Source organism: Ziziphus jujuba, chromosome 8, assembly GCF_031755915.1.
Source record: "Ziziphus jujuba cultivar Dongzao chromosome 8, ASM3175591v1".
NCBI classification, from domain to species: domain Eukaryota; kingdom Viridiplantae; phylum Streptophyta; class Magnoliopsida; order Rosales; family Rhamnaceae; genus Ziziphus; species Ziziphus jujuba.
The window spans coordinates 23,234,667-23,254,469 of NC_083386.1; the positions used below are offsets into that span (position 1 = coordinate 23,234,667).

The window sequence follows — 19,803 nt, forward strand, 5'->3', positions numbered from 1 at the left end:
TTTAAATGAGACTTAAAACTCTGTTAGACAGAGCCACCACTGATGATGGATCATATACCAAACTCTTTTGGTGCTGAAGATTTAAGTTGAGAACAAACAATTACTATACTTGGAGTTATCATATTAGTGCTTTTTATCATATTATTGCTTTACCAATTTATATATACATGCAAGCTTTTTCAACGATGAGATACATGCAGACATTTTATTGCATATAATATAAGCTAATTAACCTTCTACTTTAATAATGGATATGAATGTATATATTAATATTGTTAAAAAAAACATAAAATGTCGTGCCATCAAGCAATAAAAATTCTCAAATAAATTTATTACTATTTAAAATGCGTTGAACAGCAGCACTTCATTTAAATCTCAATTATTAATTATGTGAGATAAATTATAATCTGCATCAACGAGCTGACCCACTGCAAAATAAAAAAATTTAAAAAAAAAAATGAAGTGGAAGTTATGAAAGGAGATCATTAAATGAGAAAATTCTTATTTGTTATAATTATAATGATGACGATGGAAATGTCAAATATGTGTTCGGCATTTCCCTGTAAAAACAGTTCAATAGCTAAAATTATAGTTTTTTTTTTTTTTTATTGATTTGAATTCGAATCTCCAAAGTTTAGTATTCCAAAAAAAAATAATAATAATAAATTAATTAATTAATTTTTAAAAAAATGGTGTATGTTTGGCACAGCAACCATGGATGCCCAATAATCATTTTTTTCCTCTCTCTCTTCTTCCCTTCCCCTCTTGTATCGATCTCCGTAATTATTATAAAGATTAATGATTATACATTTGATTTTCTCATTTTAATACGTAGATACTCTTATAAGATTATTAATTAATGTTCATATGAATCAATATATATGTTCTCTGGTTGCTTTATATATATATATATATATATGCCTTTAATATAATTCAAAGGAAGAGCATTACTACAAAAAGCATTGTCCTTTTTCCTTTCTTTTTTTTGGTTAATAAAAAATGGACCTACTAGTGATGGTCCTGGGTCCCGATTTTTAGGAAAAAACTGTAGATTTGTAACCATGTAAAACTCTATATGTAAAACTCTATAGACTGTCCAATTTATTACTGTACGGCTGTTTCTATCGTGTTTTTTTTTCCATAATACTTAATTTATGAAACCTACATCAAAACTCAAATAAGACTTACTAGGAATCGAAACCCGCAGGAAGGTTGGTCGGCTTCTTACTATGTAACAAAAGCATTGCCACAAAAGTCATGTTAGCTCTCAGTTAATTGTTGAATAAGTCAATAATGTTAAACAACACGTGCTAGCTATTAGCCAAAATTTCTCTTTTACCCTCGCACTTCATCATTTTTGGCCTCTCTCTCTCTCTCTCTCTCTCTCTCTTGCTATCCTTTGTAAATTTCAGTCAAATATGGTCATGGTCATCTCCCATCAGTCCCTCTTGCCTATGGCTCCCCCTTCTTCCAACTAGTATTAACATGGTCCATTTAAATCGTTCAAAAACCGGTTAATTTAAGCTATTAGTCGCCCTAATGATCTATGAATACTTAAATGCGACTTTAGTAGCCAATGAACTGAACTCAAGTTGAGAGGGAAAAATTTATCAAAAAAAAAAAAAAATTAATAAAAAGGTTGAGAGGGGAAATAACTTGGTTTAAAATGAGATATTGAAAAGAGTGAATAAGAATTTAAAGGGTTTCACAAGTGGATTTTTAAAATGGGTTTTGAACAAAATTTTATAAGAGATCTGAATGGTGATGCTAATTAGAAGACAGAGGGGATGAATAATATCTAAATGGTGAAGAGGAAAAATGGGCAATAGAGAACAGAGCAGCCAGAGCTGTAGATGAGAGCAGGTGTAAAGAGCATGTATGGTAAAAAATTGGTAAGGAGAGTGCGTGTTGACACGGCAAAAATAAAAAATTAGCTTTTTGTTTTCTTTTTTTTTTTTTTTTTTTTTTGTTTTTTGGCTTTGACGCTCACAATTGGCCATAATAGAGCGGGTACGACTCTGAATATATTATTATTTACTTACATTATAAAATTATATTAAAATTTAAAATTTAAAGTTTAAAAAATAATTAAATAATATATTAATTTTTTTAAATAAATTAGATGAAATATGATTAATAAATATAATTTTAAATTTTAATTTATTATACAATTCAAATTAGAAAAAACAAAAATTTTATATTAATTTTTATATTAAAAACTTACCTAAACCGGATTTTATATCTATATATATATATATATATTATTTTGTGAAAATCCAAAGGAATAATTTGGTTAGACCTGGCTGTGGGCATAGACTTTATATTTAATTTGCATAAAATGAAGGTTGGAAGCATCCCTATCCTTGTAATAATTAATTGTATGTCTTGCTGCAGATAAAAATCCACCGAGGATTACGTTGGAACCTTCCAACGAAGATGTCATAGAAATCGCAATGCATCTCTTATTATTGTCTTAATAAATTGCTTTCATGTATTTGGGCTGCCATATATATGCATTTTTTTGTTCTTTATTTACTTCATGAAACTTACTTTACTGCAATTTTTTTTTCCATTCATGCTATTATAAATTACATCTCTTGAATTATTTTTCCTTCCATTATGTTGTATAAATTAATAGTTTTATGATAAAAACATACAAATTCAAAAATTTTAAAATTCTGGAATAGTTTTCATTTAAAATTAAATTTTTGATACAAAATAAATAAAAATTTTATTATTTATCACTAATAAAAATTATTAATTTATATGATAAATTTTAATTAAAACATTTAAATCGAAATTTTTGTGTTAAAGAAGGTTTAACTGTCCAATCCCACCATGTGTTACCAAAGTCTCACGGTTTTTTTATTTATTTATTTTTTTTTTGGGTTAATGAAATCGGAAATATGCCTGACAAATGCCGAAAGAGTGATAACAATGTTAAAACAAAAATTTTGGATGGAGAGCTTGAAGTGATGCATGAGGAGAACTTTGATTAGTAGATGGATGGCCAATTTAAACGATTGAAGAGGTCATCGACTTCTGATTCCTTTGGTGATGGCTGTTTATGTAGAGGTGATTTGGATCTTGATGCTGGAAAAGATAGTCAGTGGTTATATTTACTATGAGTTGCAAAACAAAAATGTTCCCCAGAAAAAGAAAAAAAAAAACCCAAAAATATATAAAAGAAAAAAGTTAGCAAACAAATCAATCCCATAAATCTGGCTAAAATTCAATCAACAAAAGTAGAAGAAAATAAAGATAGAAAATCACCATACAAGGTGTTCCAACAAAGGAAAGAATACAATTGATGATGGCAAAATGCGTTTAAATATGGTTGCCCTAGTTCACTATCGTATTAGGAAAATATAATTCAATTTTTGAATTAATTTAGTTTCTTTATTTCCCACTCAATGTATCTATTTATGTTGCCGATTGCATTCCTTGTAATATATGACTTTACACAATAAAAATTATCATTATCCTTTAATTTCTTCAAAAATATTGATAATTATCCAACAAAATTAAACCCCCAAAAAAATTACCCGAGTTTAGGAAACACGGGCTCGTCAAAAGCTAACATAGGCAAAAGTTTATTCAAGGGGTTAAAGGAAAATTCCATACGTAGTAAACAATTGAAATGGGCAAAAATCTAATGTTTTTTTTATCGGCAGGGTAAATGTCCTTAAATAGACTAGGAAGGTATTACCCTATAAAATTTTGAGTGAAGTTGTTCCCAAAAATTAGTTATCTAGAATCAATATCTCTCTTAGTGTTTGAATAATAATAATAAAATGCAAGATTTAAATATTATTAAAAATAAGGTAAATTTCAATATAGCCCATTCTATTTTGTATCTGATGCAGAAACATTATGGAACATAAAGGTGAGTCAATGTTAGATCACAAATTAGATTTTTCAAGAATCCAAAAAAAAAAAATATGTAAAGGTTGTTCATCATCTAGCAGACTTATGCTAAATTGGTATATACTTTATTAAACTAAACTGGTATAACCCGAAGGTCGCTCTTATTCCAGGGCAGATTTATATAGAGAATTTTTTTTTTCTTTAAGTTCGTTTGGAAAATGTTAAATTTTAAAGGGAAACGGTTTGCTGGTAATTAGTTTTTTTGGAAATCAAATTTTCTTTTATTATGTTTATTAAATAAAAAAAAAAAAAACAAGAATTTGTAAAAAATTTAGTTTTATATAAAAAATTAATGACAGATTTGTATTTTAAAAAATATTCTAAAGTTACTTTTTAAAAATTTTTAAACTAACATATTTATATATATAAACAACTTTCCTACATAGGAATATAATTCACTTTTCCATTTTAAAATAAATATTCAAATATGAAAAAATTATTTGAATTAAATTTTTATTAATTTTATACTTTATAAAATGAGACCTATATAGATATATATAATATTTAGTTTTTTTTTAAAAAAAATATTTTAGAGACCGAACAGGTAGTGTCCCTTTTAAAGAATAAAAATAAATAAATAATATCCCTTTTAATTTTTTTCTTTCAAAATTATGTATTATTTTCTTTTATTTTCAAAAACTACTATTTTAAAATTTGTAATTTATTCATCAAAATAGCTACTTTTTAATGGAAAATAAGTAAAATTATTATTTTTCTCTAAGTTTGTCAAACTAGATTTGTCTCCCTAATCTAGTCATTCATCTCTATATTGATAAAATCTCTCTTTTATTAAAATATCTTATTATTTTAATAAGTTATTTTAAGTCTTTCACTTTTACTTTATAGATTCAAATAAATCATAATTTAAAATATTAGATTGTAAAGTCATTTTGAATTAATTTAAACATATAATTATTAATTTAATGCGATAAATTTATACTCATACTTTAAAAATATACATATATTATATTTCTATTGTGTCCTGTTTGGATAAAAATTCTAGATCCCACGCCTTTTTTTCTTTTTTTTCTTTTTTTGGAATTTACTACAAATTTAATCGAACCCATAGTATATTTTTAGTGTTTTTATCACCGGACTAAATTTTTGAATACCATCACTACTCTTGTTTGATATGACATGGTTGCAACTTTTGAAAATAACACTTGCATCGTCTTAAATTAGTATTCAAGTTAAACAAAACATAAGTAGAAATGTATTTTAACTGATGTTATTTCTTCTATTAAGAAGAGAATTAGCCGCTCTCCTTCCAAGATCCATCCTCTTTTTGGCGTGGGTAGGTGGAAAAACTGGAAGAAAACTCTTTGTATGCAACATGTTTTGAGTCTAAAGCAAAAGTGAAACAAAGAAAAAGAGAAAAAGAGAAATGATGAAATAGAAAGGAGGGGTGGACTCAAGTCTATCCATATATGTTGCATTGTGCCTCACGTACAAGAAGCAAGAACGAGTTCTGTTATTGGTAAGTTCCAAGAAAACGTACATAAATTTTAACATTAACATAAACGAAAATGATTAATCCCTCTACTCTGCTTGTAAAAGTTTTGAAAAACAAAAGAATTAAATAAAGTTTCGGTTATCCAATAAGAATATACGCATACATGATACTTAGCCTAATTAGTAATTAGTGGAAGTTAGACCCAACGTGAGCTACTAGTTCAAGGACTATAATTAATGGTCACCCTTCTTCGTCAACTAAAGTCTGGATAAAGCAACAAGTTAGCAGTAAGAATTAATTATAACTATAATTTACTTTATGCATAATTAATTCGACCACTATTTCCAGCAACAATAATTTAAGCTCATTGGTCCAAAAACGTATGTTGGGGCTTCAACTCAGCAAAAAGCTTCAAATTTCATGTGTGCCACATGTTTTTCCACACTAATGAGATTGACTCGATAAACAAAAGGAGAAAGGACTTACTTTATATGGAAGAGAAAAAAAAAAAAAAAAAAAAAAAAAAAGGAGAGGAGCATTTTTCCGTGATATTTTCGGATCACTTTCTTTCTTCATGAGTAGCCGAACTCCGTACCAGCTTGGCAAACGGCTTGCGTTGTGAATGGTAAAACTTTAAGAAAATAAAATAAATAAAAACCATTGAATTTGTGTTACAATGAAGGTGTGAACTAAGATTTGAGGATAATTCTTTTCACATTTCCTAGCTAATTCTATATGTTCATTGACTTTCTAAGTAAATTATGAGGTATTCGTCAAGGGTGACCACACAAAATAATTTTGGAGTAATTTGGACATGGTGCTTTAAAAGTCTTAAATGTAGAGTAGAAATTAAAAGCATTTGCTTCTTCTTGTTATTCATGATTCAGGACAGTCTTTAAGACTTAACCATAGGGGAATAATTTGAACAGTTCTCCGTACATGTGGATGATAAAAGGTACAAAAACCCAGCAGAGAATTTTTTGCTCTGGCTATTGAAAATGAAAAGTAACATATAAAGTAATTATATTATTTGCTAACTTTTTTTGGGTACTACTTAGCGGTTTTGGAAAACAGCATGCGATATGGTTGATTACCGGTTTAATATGAAAATATCTTTAAAAAAAATAATTGAAGTAATTATAGTTTGTTTTGAACTTAATGCGTAACCGATGCATATGCTTAGTGGAATATTGGATCAATTGCCTCAATTTTAAAAAAGTAGTCAAATTTAAAAAGTTTTATATCAAACTTTCAATTTACAATTTATTTCAAATTAAATATAAAAAATTTAAAAATTAAGAAAATTGATTAGTTTTTTTCATAAATTAATTAATTATTTTTTTCCTAATCTTGTTTACAAATTGAAAAAACCGATCAATTTTTTAATTTTAAAATATTTTGTTAATCAATTTCATAGTATGTTTAAAAATTGCACAAAATGTTGAATAAATTGTAAATTAAAGATTTGATGTAAATTTGTTAAAAATTGAACGTCCAATGTGCTTATATCTATGGCTGATCAGAAGGAGGTTCGTCGGTTTTGTGCTCCGAGGGATTGGTTCAAGGTGAATAACGTAACGCGTGAAGGGGATGGACTTGAAATCATCACTTGGGTTTGTGGGATAAATATAGACAAGCATTATTGTATATTGGAGTTAAAAACATAATTATTTTCTCGTGTTTCACATGTGCCACAAAGCTGATATCAATTATATGATCGCATCTTCGATGATCTAAATAAATCAAAATGGAAAAAAAAAAAAAAAGAAAAGAGTATGTTGTATTAGAGATAAGAGTTTACATAAATATATTAATAAACATAAAATCTAATCTCCTAAGTTTGGCCTTATTGAATCCACCCATAATCGTCTGATTACATAATTTCAATGATTTATTTCAAAATAAAATTATAAAATATATATAAATATATATATATAAATATATATTCATAAATCATGTGTTATTGAACAGAATGACATAAATTACATTTTCATATTTTATTTATTTTGTGTCATAATTAATTGACCTGGAATGGCTTTAATATTAAACTTACAACATATATAAACATTTGCATACAGACAGAAGGAAGCGAAAACGTGATAGAGCTCCAACCTTATCAATCATTAAGCATAATAAATGTTAAATTGTTGGTCTTTTTTTTAGAATTATTATGTCCTAAGGAATCTCAATATTTTATATAAAATTGCATTGTTTTTATTCAATTTAATATATAGTAGTAATATAATAATAATTTGATAAATAAGAATAATAATTCGACTTTGTCAAAATTTAGATTCTAAGGTCGCAATACTTTACATCAAATATAAGTAACAATAAAAACAAATAAGACAATAATATCCAAATTTCAATAATAAAAGATATTTAATGACAATGAGAATCTTAAATTAATTAATTAATTAAAAATAAAGTTTATTTTCATCAATGACATAAGATAGAAAGATAAATAAATAAGTCACTATCGTTGATTTGTTAGGCAGCATGGAAATGAGCCAACAGAGGACTAATGCAAGAGGGGCAAATTCGAAAGTCTCTTTTTTTTTTTTTTTTTGTTGGTAGCAATAGAAAATAAATATATGTTTGTATGGTTTTTTTTCTTTATCTTTTTAGTTTATTTCAATTTTTGCCTTTATTTTATTTTATTTTATTTTTTGGTGTATTCCTGAGGCCACGGGATCACCTGGAAGATATTATAGAAAAATATTTAGAAATTGGAAATTAGATATTGTTTCTTTTTCTGCGACCTTTGTTTCCGTTGCTGACGTAAGCTCACGACATCATCATCTGAAGTAACCTGGCAAAGACAAAACCCTCTTCCAAATTCCAAGTCTTCCACTTGTCGATAATGAAAATTCAGGGAAACTCAAAAAATAAAAATGAAAAATAATTGTTGAATACAAAATATTATTCAGCTGACTATTGGAATAATGGAAGTGAATGACTATAAGCAGTTACGTCAAAAATCTAAAATAAAGACTAAAAGCAATTAGAATAGTAAATAATAATAATAATAATAAATTGTATTTAATAATAATTATGTGTTTTCTTGGCGTAGACTCCTATGTCTATCCCAATTAGAATGCTAACGTGTTTAATAATAAATTGCTTTCATAGCCACCTATGCCTAGCATCAGCCAAAATAATAATAATAATTTAAACAAAAAAAGATTGTCTAGTTGTAATATTTTTGTATTTTACCCTTATAATACTACATTGGCATCAATACTCTATAAACTGTGCATTATTAGCCTACAACCATCACATCATAACATTTTTAACTACTAAATTATATTAACAGTAGCAAAATTTCATGTCGATTATATCCAAATAAGTAAGGGAAATTTATATTTAAAAAAAAAAAAAAAGTAAGGAAAATTCACATGTACTTTAACAGTTAAATGTTATGGTAGGAAGATTTTGAATTGATGCTGTATTACTTAAAAGCTTTAGGATTATTGATGTTGATTTCACACTACAGATAAAACGCAATAATATTAAAACTAGTGTCAATTCGATTTGGTCAATTTTGTGCTTTTTTTCTTCTTCTTTTTTTTTTTTTTTGTTGCAATACAAACCATATTGTGGGAGAAGCCAAACCAAAGGAAACATTATCAATTCCATTTAGTCGATTTGGATTTTAGATTAATACTATATTATTTTATTATTTTTTTAATAATTTGAATTTAATACTTTAATAATAATAAATTCAAATCATTAAAAAATATTAAAATATAACTAATAATTAATTATAACAAAAATATTTAAAAAACTATATATATATATATATAACTCGTTTAATTTGGTTGAGTTAAAAATTGTCTTAATCAGACTCAATTTGATAAAATTTGGGTCCATTTATGCCCAATCCTGTTAAATAGTCTTTGTTAGTGCCAAACACCCTAAAAATATTTAATATTTAAAAAATATCCACAGAGCCAAAAAAAAAAAAAAAAATATCTCGCTTTTTGGTTGAATATCTAACACCCACTTGTATGCATGTGTTGCGTAAAATTTCCAACACTTGCTACCACTATAAATACACAAGTATCTTCACCTTCATAAAAAATTCAGTCATATACATTTTACCTTCTTTTTAGTTTTATTATTTTTTTGTTCCTACGATTCAAAAAGGCAAATTTACATCTTTTGAAAACTATCATGGAGGGTGATTTTAGTATCATTCCTCAACTCTTCCTCGACCCAACTTCCCCAAGCTTTGATGGTCTCTTTCCCTGCCCTACGGAGCCGTGGGGAGACTTGCCGTTCCAATTTAACGACTCCGAGGACATGATGGTCTACAATTTCCTCCATGACGCCGTTAACACCGGCTGGTCTCCGTTAGATTTAACTGCCACCGCTGTCTCCTCTGTTAAATCCGAACCCGGCGACCCGTTTGATTTGGTTCCACTTCCGACCGTAGAAGTCGACCCGGTAATGTTTGCCCCACAAACTCTGGTCCATAATTCATTTTTGGAAAACGCTTATTTCGCTTTTAATCAAAACGATATCCACCACCACCACGAGAACGATGTCGTTTTGAGGAAGCAGCAAAAGTGTTTCCGAAATGCCAACCGCAGGGCGAACAAAGGGAGGCATTATAGGGGCGTGAGGCAAAGGCCATGGGGAAAATTCGCGGCTGAGATACGCGACCCGGCTAAGAATGGAGCCAGAGTCTGGCTTGGCACGTACGAGACGGCTGAGGAAGCTGCTTTGGCTTATGACCGAGCCGCTTTCAAGATGCGTGGTTCCAAAGCTTTGCTTAATTTTCCACACCGAATTGGCTCCGGTGAGCCTGAGCCGGTTAGGATCACGGCTAAGCGCCGAGAAGTACCGGACTCTGTTTCGACGAGCCGAGATAGTGGCTCCATGAAGAAGAGGAAAAGCTTAGCGGCTGATGGTGAAGCCGAGTTCGGAAGAGAGAGAGGATTCAATGTGTTTCCCAGGACCCAATATCCTATAGGTCTGCCATTTGGCGAGCAGTTATTGGTTAGCTAAAATACTTTTAGAATATGATTGTGCACACTTGAGTTCTGAAGTACTTGCTTTTGTAAATAGGAGCTAAAGTTTTGCTTACTCTTAAGATTAAAATTTGCAAAAGCTAGAATTTTTTTTTTTTTTTTTTCCTGAAAAGGAATCCGGGCTTTATAATGTATGCCCAAAATTTGGAGAATATATTTCCATCTAAAATATATATAAATATATGGATAATAATAATATTGGCGAAGAAAAACTGTATTTCTTCATTTTTGTAGTGTTTACTAAATATTTTCCTTACGATTTTTTATTTTATTTTATTTTTTCATATTAAATTTTGACTTGTTGGAAAGTTTTAGCGATATTATTACTAAGTTGTCCTTGTAAAGAAAACATATGGCAGAGGTGGAGGAGAAAGAAAACATATGGCAGAGGTGGAGGAGGAATTAAATAAGACTAGGATGTATATGTAGATTAGTCATCATATGAAGATTCAACATCCAATACCATCATGTGACGGCAATATGCACTACAAGCTGCAAGCAATTTCCAAAACAAGAAGTCATGGGTGACCACCATTGCCATTCTTTGAACTTGCAACAATATAGACTCATGCTACAATAATGCTAAAGTCACTGATCAAATTTTGGATTTTAAAATCACTTTCAAAATGATAAAAATATTTTATATAATGTTTGAAAAGTTTTGACTTTAAAAAAAAGCATCAGTTAAATAAATATTGGGAAATGATTTTTAAAACCACTTCTAAATGAACTTATATATCATTATTTTATTTAATTAATTTTAAATCGTATTACATTATATTATATTAATTTGTCAACGATTAACGTTCTGTCATATTATTTTTTATCCAAAAAAATTTAATAAACAAAATTGGAAGCTAGCTTTTTACTCTTATAACCTTTTTTTTTTTTTTTTGGGGGGGGGGGGGGGAACAAAACATTGCTCTTATAATTAATAAGGCACAACTAAGCTTTTAGTTTTTCTTTCATTTTCTTTTTGCGTACGTATTTTAGCTTTTCACTTTTTCTTTTCTTTTGTTTTTGGGGCTTTATTAATGTGAGCTATTTTAGTTTGCAAGATGAGGTAAACGACTAATGAAAAGGAACAGCTAGAATGCGTGGTCAATCGAAATAAATAAATATATATTTGATTTGTTGACTTATCAAAATAAAGATTGGTTGATTAACAATAGAAGGACATAGTTTGGCCGTGTCCACGTCCCAAAGTGAAAACAATTTTCTCTTTCTTTGCTCAAGGAAAATAAGTAGGTCGTTTCAAAGACTATATTAGGAAGCAAGCTGTTCTTTCGTTTCCTCTTTCTTTTTGCTCGTTAAGTATTTAAAAAAAGGTATAAGACCTAATGTAATTTGAGCTTAATTACATCATACACTAGAACAAAACCTAATATAATTTCACTAAAACACTTAAAAATTGCCTCTCTTTAAACACAATAAAAACTTAAAAGCTCAAAGCCAAGCTTGATAATGGGAGTGTTCGATGAATATATAACAAAATACTTGTTTTTAGGATGTACATGCTTAACCCACATTGTAATTTGATGCTAATCTGAATTAATTAAATGTATCAACCAAATTTAGACTTTTGGGGTACTTATTTATTTCCCTTAATCTAATGTCTACCACAAAGTAAACCTCTGGGGTCCAATCGCACAGAATTTGACGTACAATTAAAAACCATACTTGTCAGCGTTAGAATGTTACCCTTCTAAATCAATCAGACTTCCATTGGTTAGTGGACACTATTTCTTAGCGCCCTGATAATTTCCAAATAGCTGAAAAAATAAACCAAAATGATTAACTCTATTATAGGGATCGTTTTGACCATGTATGTGAAAATGGAAGTCGGGGACTTGAAAAACCACTAAATTAATATGAACAGAATAATAGTGAGGGAAACGCATGCGGTCATAAGGATTTGTTTGGTGCATTAAATAATTTGTAGCGACGAAGTCGGAAAGACCTAATTTCAGGCCAATCTTATGAAGTTATTCAATTTTGTTTGTAACCGTATTTTCTGTCACAGCTGTATATGTATAGCTTTTCTTCTTTTTTTTTTTTTCTTTCTTTTTTTAAAAAAAATTTATTATTATTATTTTTTGCTCCATGCTATTGAGTTTTCATTGTTGACTAAATCTTCCCTGTCTCTTTTATTCCATTATTATATATAAAAATATCTGCATGGTAGAATTTAATGTTTGAAAAGAACTGTCACATTAAAAAGTTGCATGAAAAAAACTTTGGATTGTTTTCCCATTAGATTAATATTTTAGAACTCGAATTCGAATTCTCAGCCACATGAGGTATCCAAATTGGTTCTGTATTAAGTCTAATAGTTAGTGGGACCATGCAAATGAACCTCCACAAAATTTTTATCTATTCCAAGTCATCGAGGTTTTTCGAAAGGAAATGATGAACTATTATAATTTTTAATTTTCCGTAGTTTTGTCTTTGTCGTGTGATTAGATTATGAGTCATATTAATTTATTTCTCGCATGCATACACTCTTTGTGTATGAGACATAACACCAACTTTCAAGTAAGGCAGCTGGACGTACTCAGGGAAGGAAGATTTTCAAAAACATGCCGACCTAAATCGAAAATAATTTAGCAAAATTATTATTTTTTATACCAAAGGTTCAATGTTCAAATCTCTCATCCCCAGTGATATTTAACAATTTTACTTACTTGTATTTTGGTTAGATTGTATATTGGATTTTCAAATTTAAAACATTGTACTTCAAACCTTAAAGTTATAATTTATTCTATATTAATTCAATTTCCAAATTGATTAACATAAAATTTAAAAGTTAAAAAAAATTAACTAGTGTTTTTTACTTATCAATAAATTATTTTTTTATATTGCTTGTAAACAAAAAAAAAAAAAAGTTAACTTTTTACAAATTTTAAAATTTTTGTTCATTAATTAGAAAATCAATTTGAGAATTATACTAATATGAAATAAATTGTGAATTGAAGATCCAATTTAAAACGTTTTGAATTTGAAAATCCAATCTGAAATCTAACCAAAGTATAACATATTTAAAATGTTTGCTTAATGTAAAAATAGTCAGAATTAACGATGACAATTTTCAAGCATTCACATTTTTACTTCTTTATTTCTTCTGGCTAAAGGTGGAAGGTCAAAATTGAGTCATCCCTGCAAGAGGGAAGGAGGAAACGAAAAAAAGGAGTGAAGAAAACAAGATAACTTTGCTCATGAACTCTATATATATGCGAGACACTAAATCAAGCCCACAAGTCACTTGAGAATTCACTATACTATCAATAGCTGCTAATTTAATTAAGCTTCACTATAATTATACATGTAATTATTTTATATTAATTTCACTTTGCCAAAAATAAGCTATTTTATATTCGATTATTTGGGTTATCCATCAAATTCACTGTCCGTCGTCTTTGATAGCATTTCCAAATTTATAATTTCTATGCCTTTTCTGTGAGTATGAAATGCAAGACTTGTAGTACTCATTAATGGTTAAAATATATGCAATTTGCTTCTTTAAGGCAAATTGTATTGTCTCTCAACTTGTCTATAAGCTTGGTATAAAAGTTTGGCTAGCGCATTCATTCTTCCCCTCAATATAGTGGTAGATGCATACAGATATATTATAATTCTGTATGTATTGGCCTTTTCAAATATTTAATATCGTCAACCCCTTCAAACTCTTGTAATATCCACGTTTAATTGAGCCTTTTACCAGAAAATTATTTGTTTGACACAGAAAAAAAATGTTATAAATCTACATTAATACGGGATAGTGTCTTTTATATATTATATATATATATATATTGGGAAGGGGAATTCAAATTCTCAAATTTTTTTTTTTTTTAAAGAAATATTAACTTTACGACTTCTTCTTTTTTCCCCTTTATTAAAATATTCACTTGTAATGTGAAAATCTTTTTCTTGGTTTCCATTTCAAATATTAATTGGAGGTTGTAGGATGAACACTGTGCCTTTTGGCCGTACGCGGATTAGTTGGGAGACAAAAGACAAAAATTATCTTGAAGATTCATTTTCCCTGGCCATATTTTCTGGACCATGAAAACCGACCCACAAAAAATTAAAAAATGGAAGTCTGAAAAAACAAAGTTATTGATATAAATGTAACTCGTGCTACAATCAAAGTCTGAAAAAACAAAGTTATTAATATAAATGTAACTCGTGCTACTTTTTTGTCTTTTTTGGTTTAAAATAAAACAGAAAATTTCTCTGAATTTATTTACAATATGCAACCCCCACTTCCGTAAAGTGTACCGGACAATGTCCTTGATTGTTTGATTAATGATAGTTTGGCATGACATATTTGATTCAGTTAATTAAAAAAATATTTTAAATATTGATCTTTTGGAATACTTGGAATAAAGCCCTTTGGAAGCCAATAATTGCAGCCAAAAAAAGTATCTAGGACATAAAAGTGAGGTAAAATTCGAAGACTAAATAAAGTTTTAGAAGAATATATATGAGAGAGGGTAATCTTCCTTAAAATAATAAACATATAGTAGTTTTTACAATGAAGTAAACTTGCAAACATTTGGGTTTAAGATCAAAAGCGGTGACGATATCAATAGACAATTTTGCTTTTTATTGGTCAATGTTCAACCCTGTCACAAGTTAAAGACCGATGTGTATATCCCTGAAAAACTAAACCACCGCAAAGTTTGAGTGAGGACTGAGAGTAGTTTCAGACCCAAACATCAAAGAAGCACAGTGATCAGCAGAACCCAAATATAGAATATAAAATCTATACATATTGTGATGGCCATAGATATGACTATATATGACTTTGAAACAACACTTTTTTTTCTTTTATAAATTTAAATTCAGATTGAGAAACCAATTAATTTTATCAACAAATTGTTTCATAAATGAAAAATTCCACAATACTTCAGAAGTATTAGAAATTATGAATCAGGGAGTTGATATTCCTGAAATACCAGAAATTTGTTTCCCATAAAGATATGTGGATGCAACAACAAAAGGATGTTATTACCAACAAAAAATAAAAAACAATAAAAGGAGCTTTACCAAAGAAATAATAATAAAAAATTAAAATTAAAATTAAAAGGAGCTTTAAGTGGGACCTACCTAGTTAGGCCACAATTTTGGCCTCTTTCTCTTTTTGATCATTTTCCTTTTGTTCATGAGCCTCCTTAGTTCTACATTGTTGTTCGCAATGTTTGCCAATGAACAACTCCCCATCCCACCAATCCAAAAAACAAAACAAAAAATTGTTCTAATATATTATGTAGTTCTATCTAATGTTTCTTCATTTAAGGCTTTTGCGTTTAGTACTATGGTCTATATTATGAGGAGTCTTTCCCATTCTATTTGATTTTGCATATTAAAGTTGGTAAGTTACATAACTTTGATTTTCTACATTCAAGAAAGTAAATTAAACAGCACAGAAAGCTTGATTTTATCTCTAATTTCTGTGTCTTTTATGTATATTCGATTGAGATTTCTATGGTCTGTCATTATTATTATTATTTTCATATTCAAAAGTTGTTATGATTAATATTATTGTTACCATCTATAACATAGTACGCATTCAAACATGTTTCTAAACTTCGTCAATTAATATTCAATAACAAAAATTGTTTTCAACATGTTACAGATTGAGGAATATATAGAAATTTACATTAATTTGGTACCATGGAAGCCTGAAATTGACCTTGGCATATATTTCAGAATGGGATTGATGATGACCCGTATAGAGTAGGTATAGGCATACTTGATGCTTGTTGCCCCTCCATAGAAACAAGTAACATAGACATGTTTCTAGCATCGCCATTTGCCCTTTTTTAAAAAAGTACAATTTGTTTGCCTGGAAATTTTCTTCGTTTATGAGGAAAAGAATTTTTCAAAAAGGAGATCAATTAAGAACAATTGTTTTTGAAAGTCCACATTTGAGCCTAATTTGATATTTGTATTTTATAGCAACTTGATCAAAATTAATAATTACACTAACGCTTTGCTTGAAAAAGCAAAAAAAAAAAAAAAATGTAATAAACTTTTTTTTTTTCTTTTCAACATTGAAAATAGAAAGATTTAAACTCGAATAGATAAACTGTCGAAAGAAATTATAATGTAAAACAAAATATCAAATAGTTAAAGTTAAAAGAGAATATTTCATTTAAACCTTTTGAATTTTGAAGTAAATACAATAACATTCGTCAGATTTTTAATTATTATATTCACCTCCTTTAAGTTTTTCAAATTACCAATATACCTTTACTTAACTTAAATTACTTTAAAAATTCATTTTATTTCTTTTTTATTCAATAATTAATTTGAAGACCTCAAAACTTTTTTTTTCTATATTTTTAATTAATATTTATTTAAACCATGTGATAACTTTTTCTTTTTTATATAAAAAAATTATATGATAATTTTAATTACACAAGCTTTTTTTAAGTAAATTATATAGTTTGTTTTAAAAAAAAGTAAGTTATATATTTTATAAATATATTTGAAAAATTATATTGTATATATTTAATTGAAATTTGAGCAAATTATAATACATTTAATGCATTTAGTTACCTATATGAGAAATTATCACTCGGTTTAAAGAACTTATCTTATTAAAATCACCACATAGATTTTTTTTTAAAACTTTAAAATTATCACTAGTTTAAATAAAATTAATTAAAATATAGATAATAAAACTTAAAGTCTTCAAATTAATTATTATAAAAAAAAAGAAAATAAAAAGAATTTCGAAAGTAACTTAATTTAAATAAAGATATAAGGGTAATTTAGACTTCACAAAAAGGTATAGATGATATTACTAGAAAGTTGAAAAATGCTTTTGTATTTGTCCCATACATGAGTGTAAAAGAAATATTCCCACACTAAAATTAATTAAATTTTGCATTATAGGGAATCCGCAGTTGTTGTCAAAGGTAACTCCACCAAACATACACTTCACATGGTAAATGCTCTGTAGTGTAAGAACTAAGAGGAGTCTCACATGAATAGCTATGGATTTTGACACCAGAAATAAAACAAAACAAAAAAAGCTATGGATTTTATCAGAAATTAGGTTTTTACTAACTGGATCGCACAAACTAGGCTTTTAATTAGAGGGTACACAATTGCGACTTTAAAAATTGCAATTTTAGTCCATGCCTTCCTGGTTATCTTCCTCTTGACATCATGTACAAAAAGTAGGAAAAACACTTAATCCATTTATCATTATTTGAACAAAAATTCCCCCTCAAATACTCTGATAAGTTGGCAAAAAAATCATAATATTAAAGTTCCATTTGTAGATGCAAGAAAATATCAAATGAGATTAATTTAATTGGTATACCATTTATATTTACATTTGGAATGTTATAAGTTAGAGCCATTAGAAGGAGGGAAAATAGTTGCAAATGTAGATCTAAGCAAATAGCCAAAAAAAACTTTTCTCATTTTTTTTTTTTCCCTCCTTTATCTAGGATTGGAAAATTTATTTAAAAAAATAGTAGCCTTATTACTAAAACTATCTGCCAAAGGATGCAGATAAAAACTCTTTAAAAGTTAATAAGGCCATGTACCCCTTACTGGTTCAAGGCTGTAGGCTTTATTTATTTATTTATTATTATTATTATTTTTTATTGAAGATGAGAAAATCTGAATTAAAAAAGTAATAGTTTTGTCATTGAATTATTCGGTAAATTTTTTTTGAAATTGTTGTCAAATCAAAACTATATGTTTATTTACTCTTGGATTGAAAAATGTATGTACATGGTTTTTTAGGGATGCCATAATTAATTTTTGAAGTATTAACGAAAGCCATTCAGTTTCCTATCCTGTGGTACGAATTTGTAAGTCATCCAATTTATTAATCTGTTTTTCTGTTTGTTTGTCTCTCAGTTCAAGGTCATATATGACTCATATGAGACATAAGAGTACATTTTCGTGAGAAGTCAAGGGAGCATGAAGCTTAAAATCAAATTTGGAAAAGCCCCAAACCTATATACACAAACACTGTCAACGTTAATTTTATCTTGTTAATTTACATCATATATTATCTCAACCGACTTTTACAATATTTTATTTTTCTGATTATTTTTTTCCTCAAAAGTCATGAAAATTTTATACCAAACCATGAGGTTCACCTGCTTCAATTTCCAATTTTCAATTCTGAAACCTAATGTTTCCTTCATTTTCATACTTGATTCTTTTCACTGCTTAATATTGACTATGACTTTCAATATAAAAGAATATCAAAAAGTTGAGTTGTAATCTCTTTTTGATCTGTTTCTCTCCCTTGTCCTTTTCCATGAAAATCAAGCCTTAAATTAATCATCCAAATAATGGAGTTACAATTTGACAGCCATATAGTAAGCAAATTTGTCAATGCTATTAGGCAATTGAAACAACTATATATATATAGCCAACCGGGCCGCCCTTCAAATCATATGTACATAAAATCTACAAATTTTACTTTAAGAAATTGTCGTTTACTAGCCCAAAAAACAAAAAAAAAAAAAAAAAAACACTTTTACAAATTGTCGTAATGATAAATTAACAACCATTAAATTTATTTAATATTATTTTCACAGCACACATACATTATTACATCATGGATATCGTAGCTAATTTTAAGTTCTAAAACTTCTAAATTTCCAACTTCCTTCATCTTTTTTCTACTACTCTTTTGTTCCATTCTTTGCATTGCTTCCCACCATTCACCTACTTAAAATATTAAACTATTAGTACTTGTCGTTGTTTTCTAAATTAATAAACAATAGTATATAATAACTTCAAACGATTATAAACTATTGACTTAGACAAAGGAAAAGAGAAATTAAATATTTATCAAATATTTGTTGTTATGTGTTAAATCAAACACAATGAATTGAATATAAATGCACCTTATTATTTGATATATTTCGTGTAAGTGTGTATAAATATATATAATTTGGGTTTGTCAAGTTGAATAAAGGAAAGTCGTTGTCAATGATTTATTTTGTAAATATGATCCGTGGCGGTCTAAACAAGCCGTAGCTATAAGAGGGTAAAATGTCAAAAAGGAGTTAATGTCCATCAATCATTCAACTATTGGAGTAGAAGGGAAAGCGCCGCTGACACATTTCCAATAGAGTGAAATACTACTTTTTATATTGAAAATCTTTATATAGTAATTTTTAGTTTAAATCTATACTTCTAAATCAAAAAAATAAGTAATACAATAAAATTGTATTTTCAACGGATCAAACTTTGTTTATGTATATAATTGCATTATAATGAATTCATACGCTCACATTATAATAGACTTTGGCCTTATTCAAGCACTTAGGTATACCTTTAGATACATGGAGATGGCTCATATCCACCGGTGCAAGCCTCCATCAAAATCTGCCAAAACTCTAA

At 28.2% G+C, this 19,803-nt stretch overlaps 1 protein-coding gene across 1 annotated transcript; it reads left to right on the forward strand.

Annotated features, from left to right (window-relative positions):
* The first annotated feature begins 9,449 nt into the window (after window positions 1-9,449).
* Window positions 9,450-10,641, forward strand: LOC107414104 (ethylene-responsive transcription factor 2). The gene has a single exon (XM_048470142.2). The coding sequence runs from the start codon at window positions 9,557-9,559 to the stop codon at window positions 10,391-10,393; it is 837 nt and encodes a 278-aa protein (XP_048326099.1). The 5' UTR covers window positions 9,450-9,556; the 3' UTR covers window positions 10,394-10,641.
* The last annotated feature ends 9,162 nt before the right edge of the window (window positions 10,642-19,803 follow it).

Bases quoted from the DNA above. Each gene is read 5' to 3' on its own strand.
- LOC107414104 (XM_048470142.2), top strand. From the start codon at position 9,557: ATGGAGGGTGATTTTAGTATCATTCCTCAACTCTTCCTCGACCCAACT.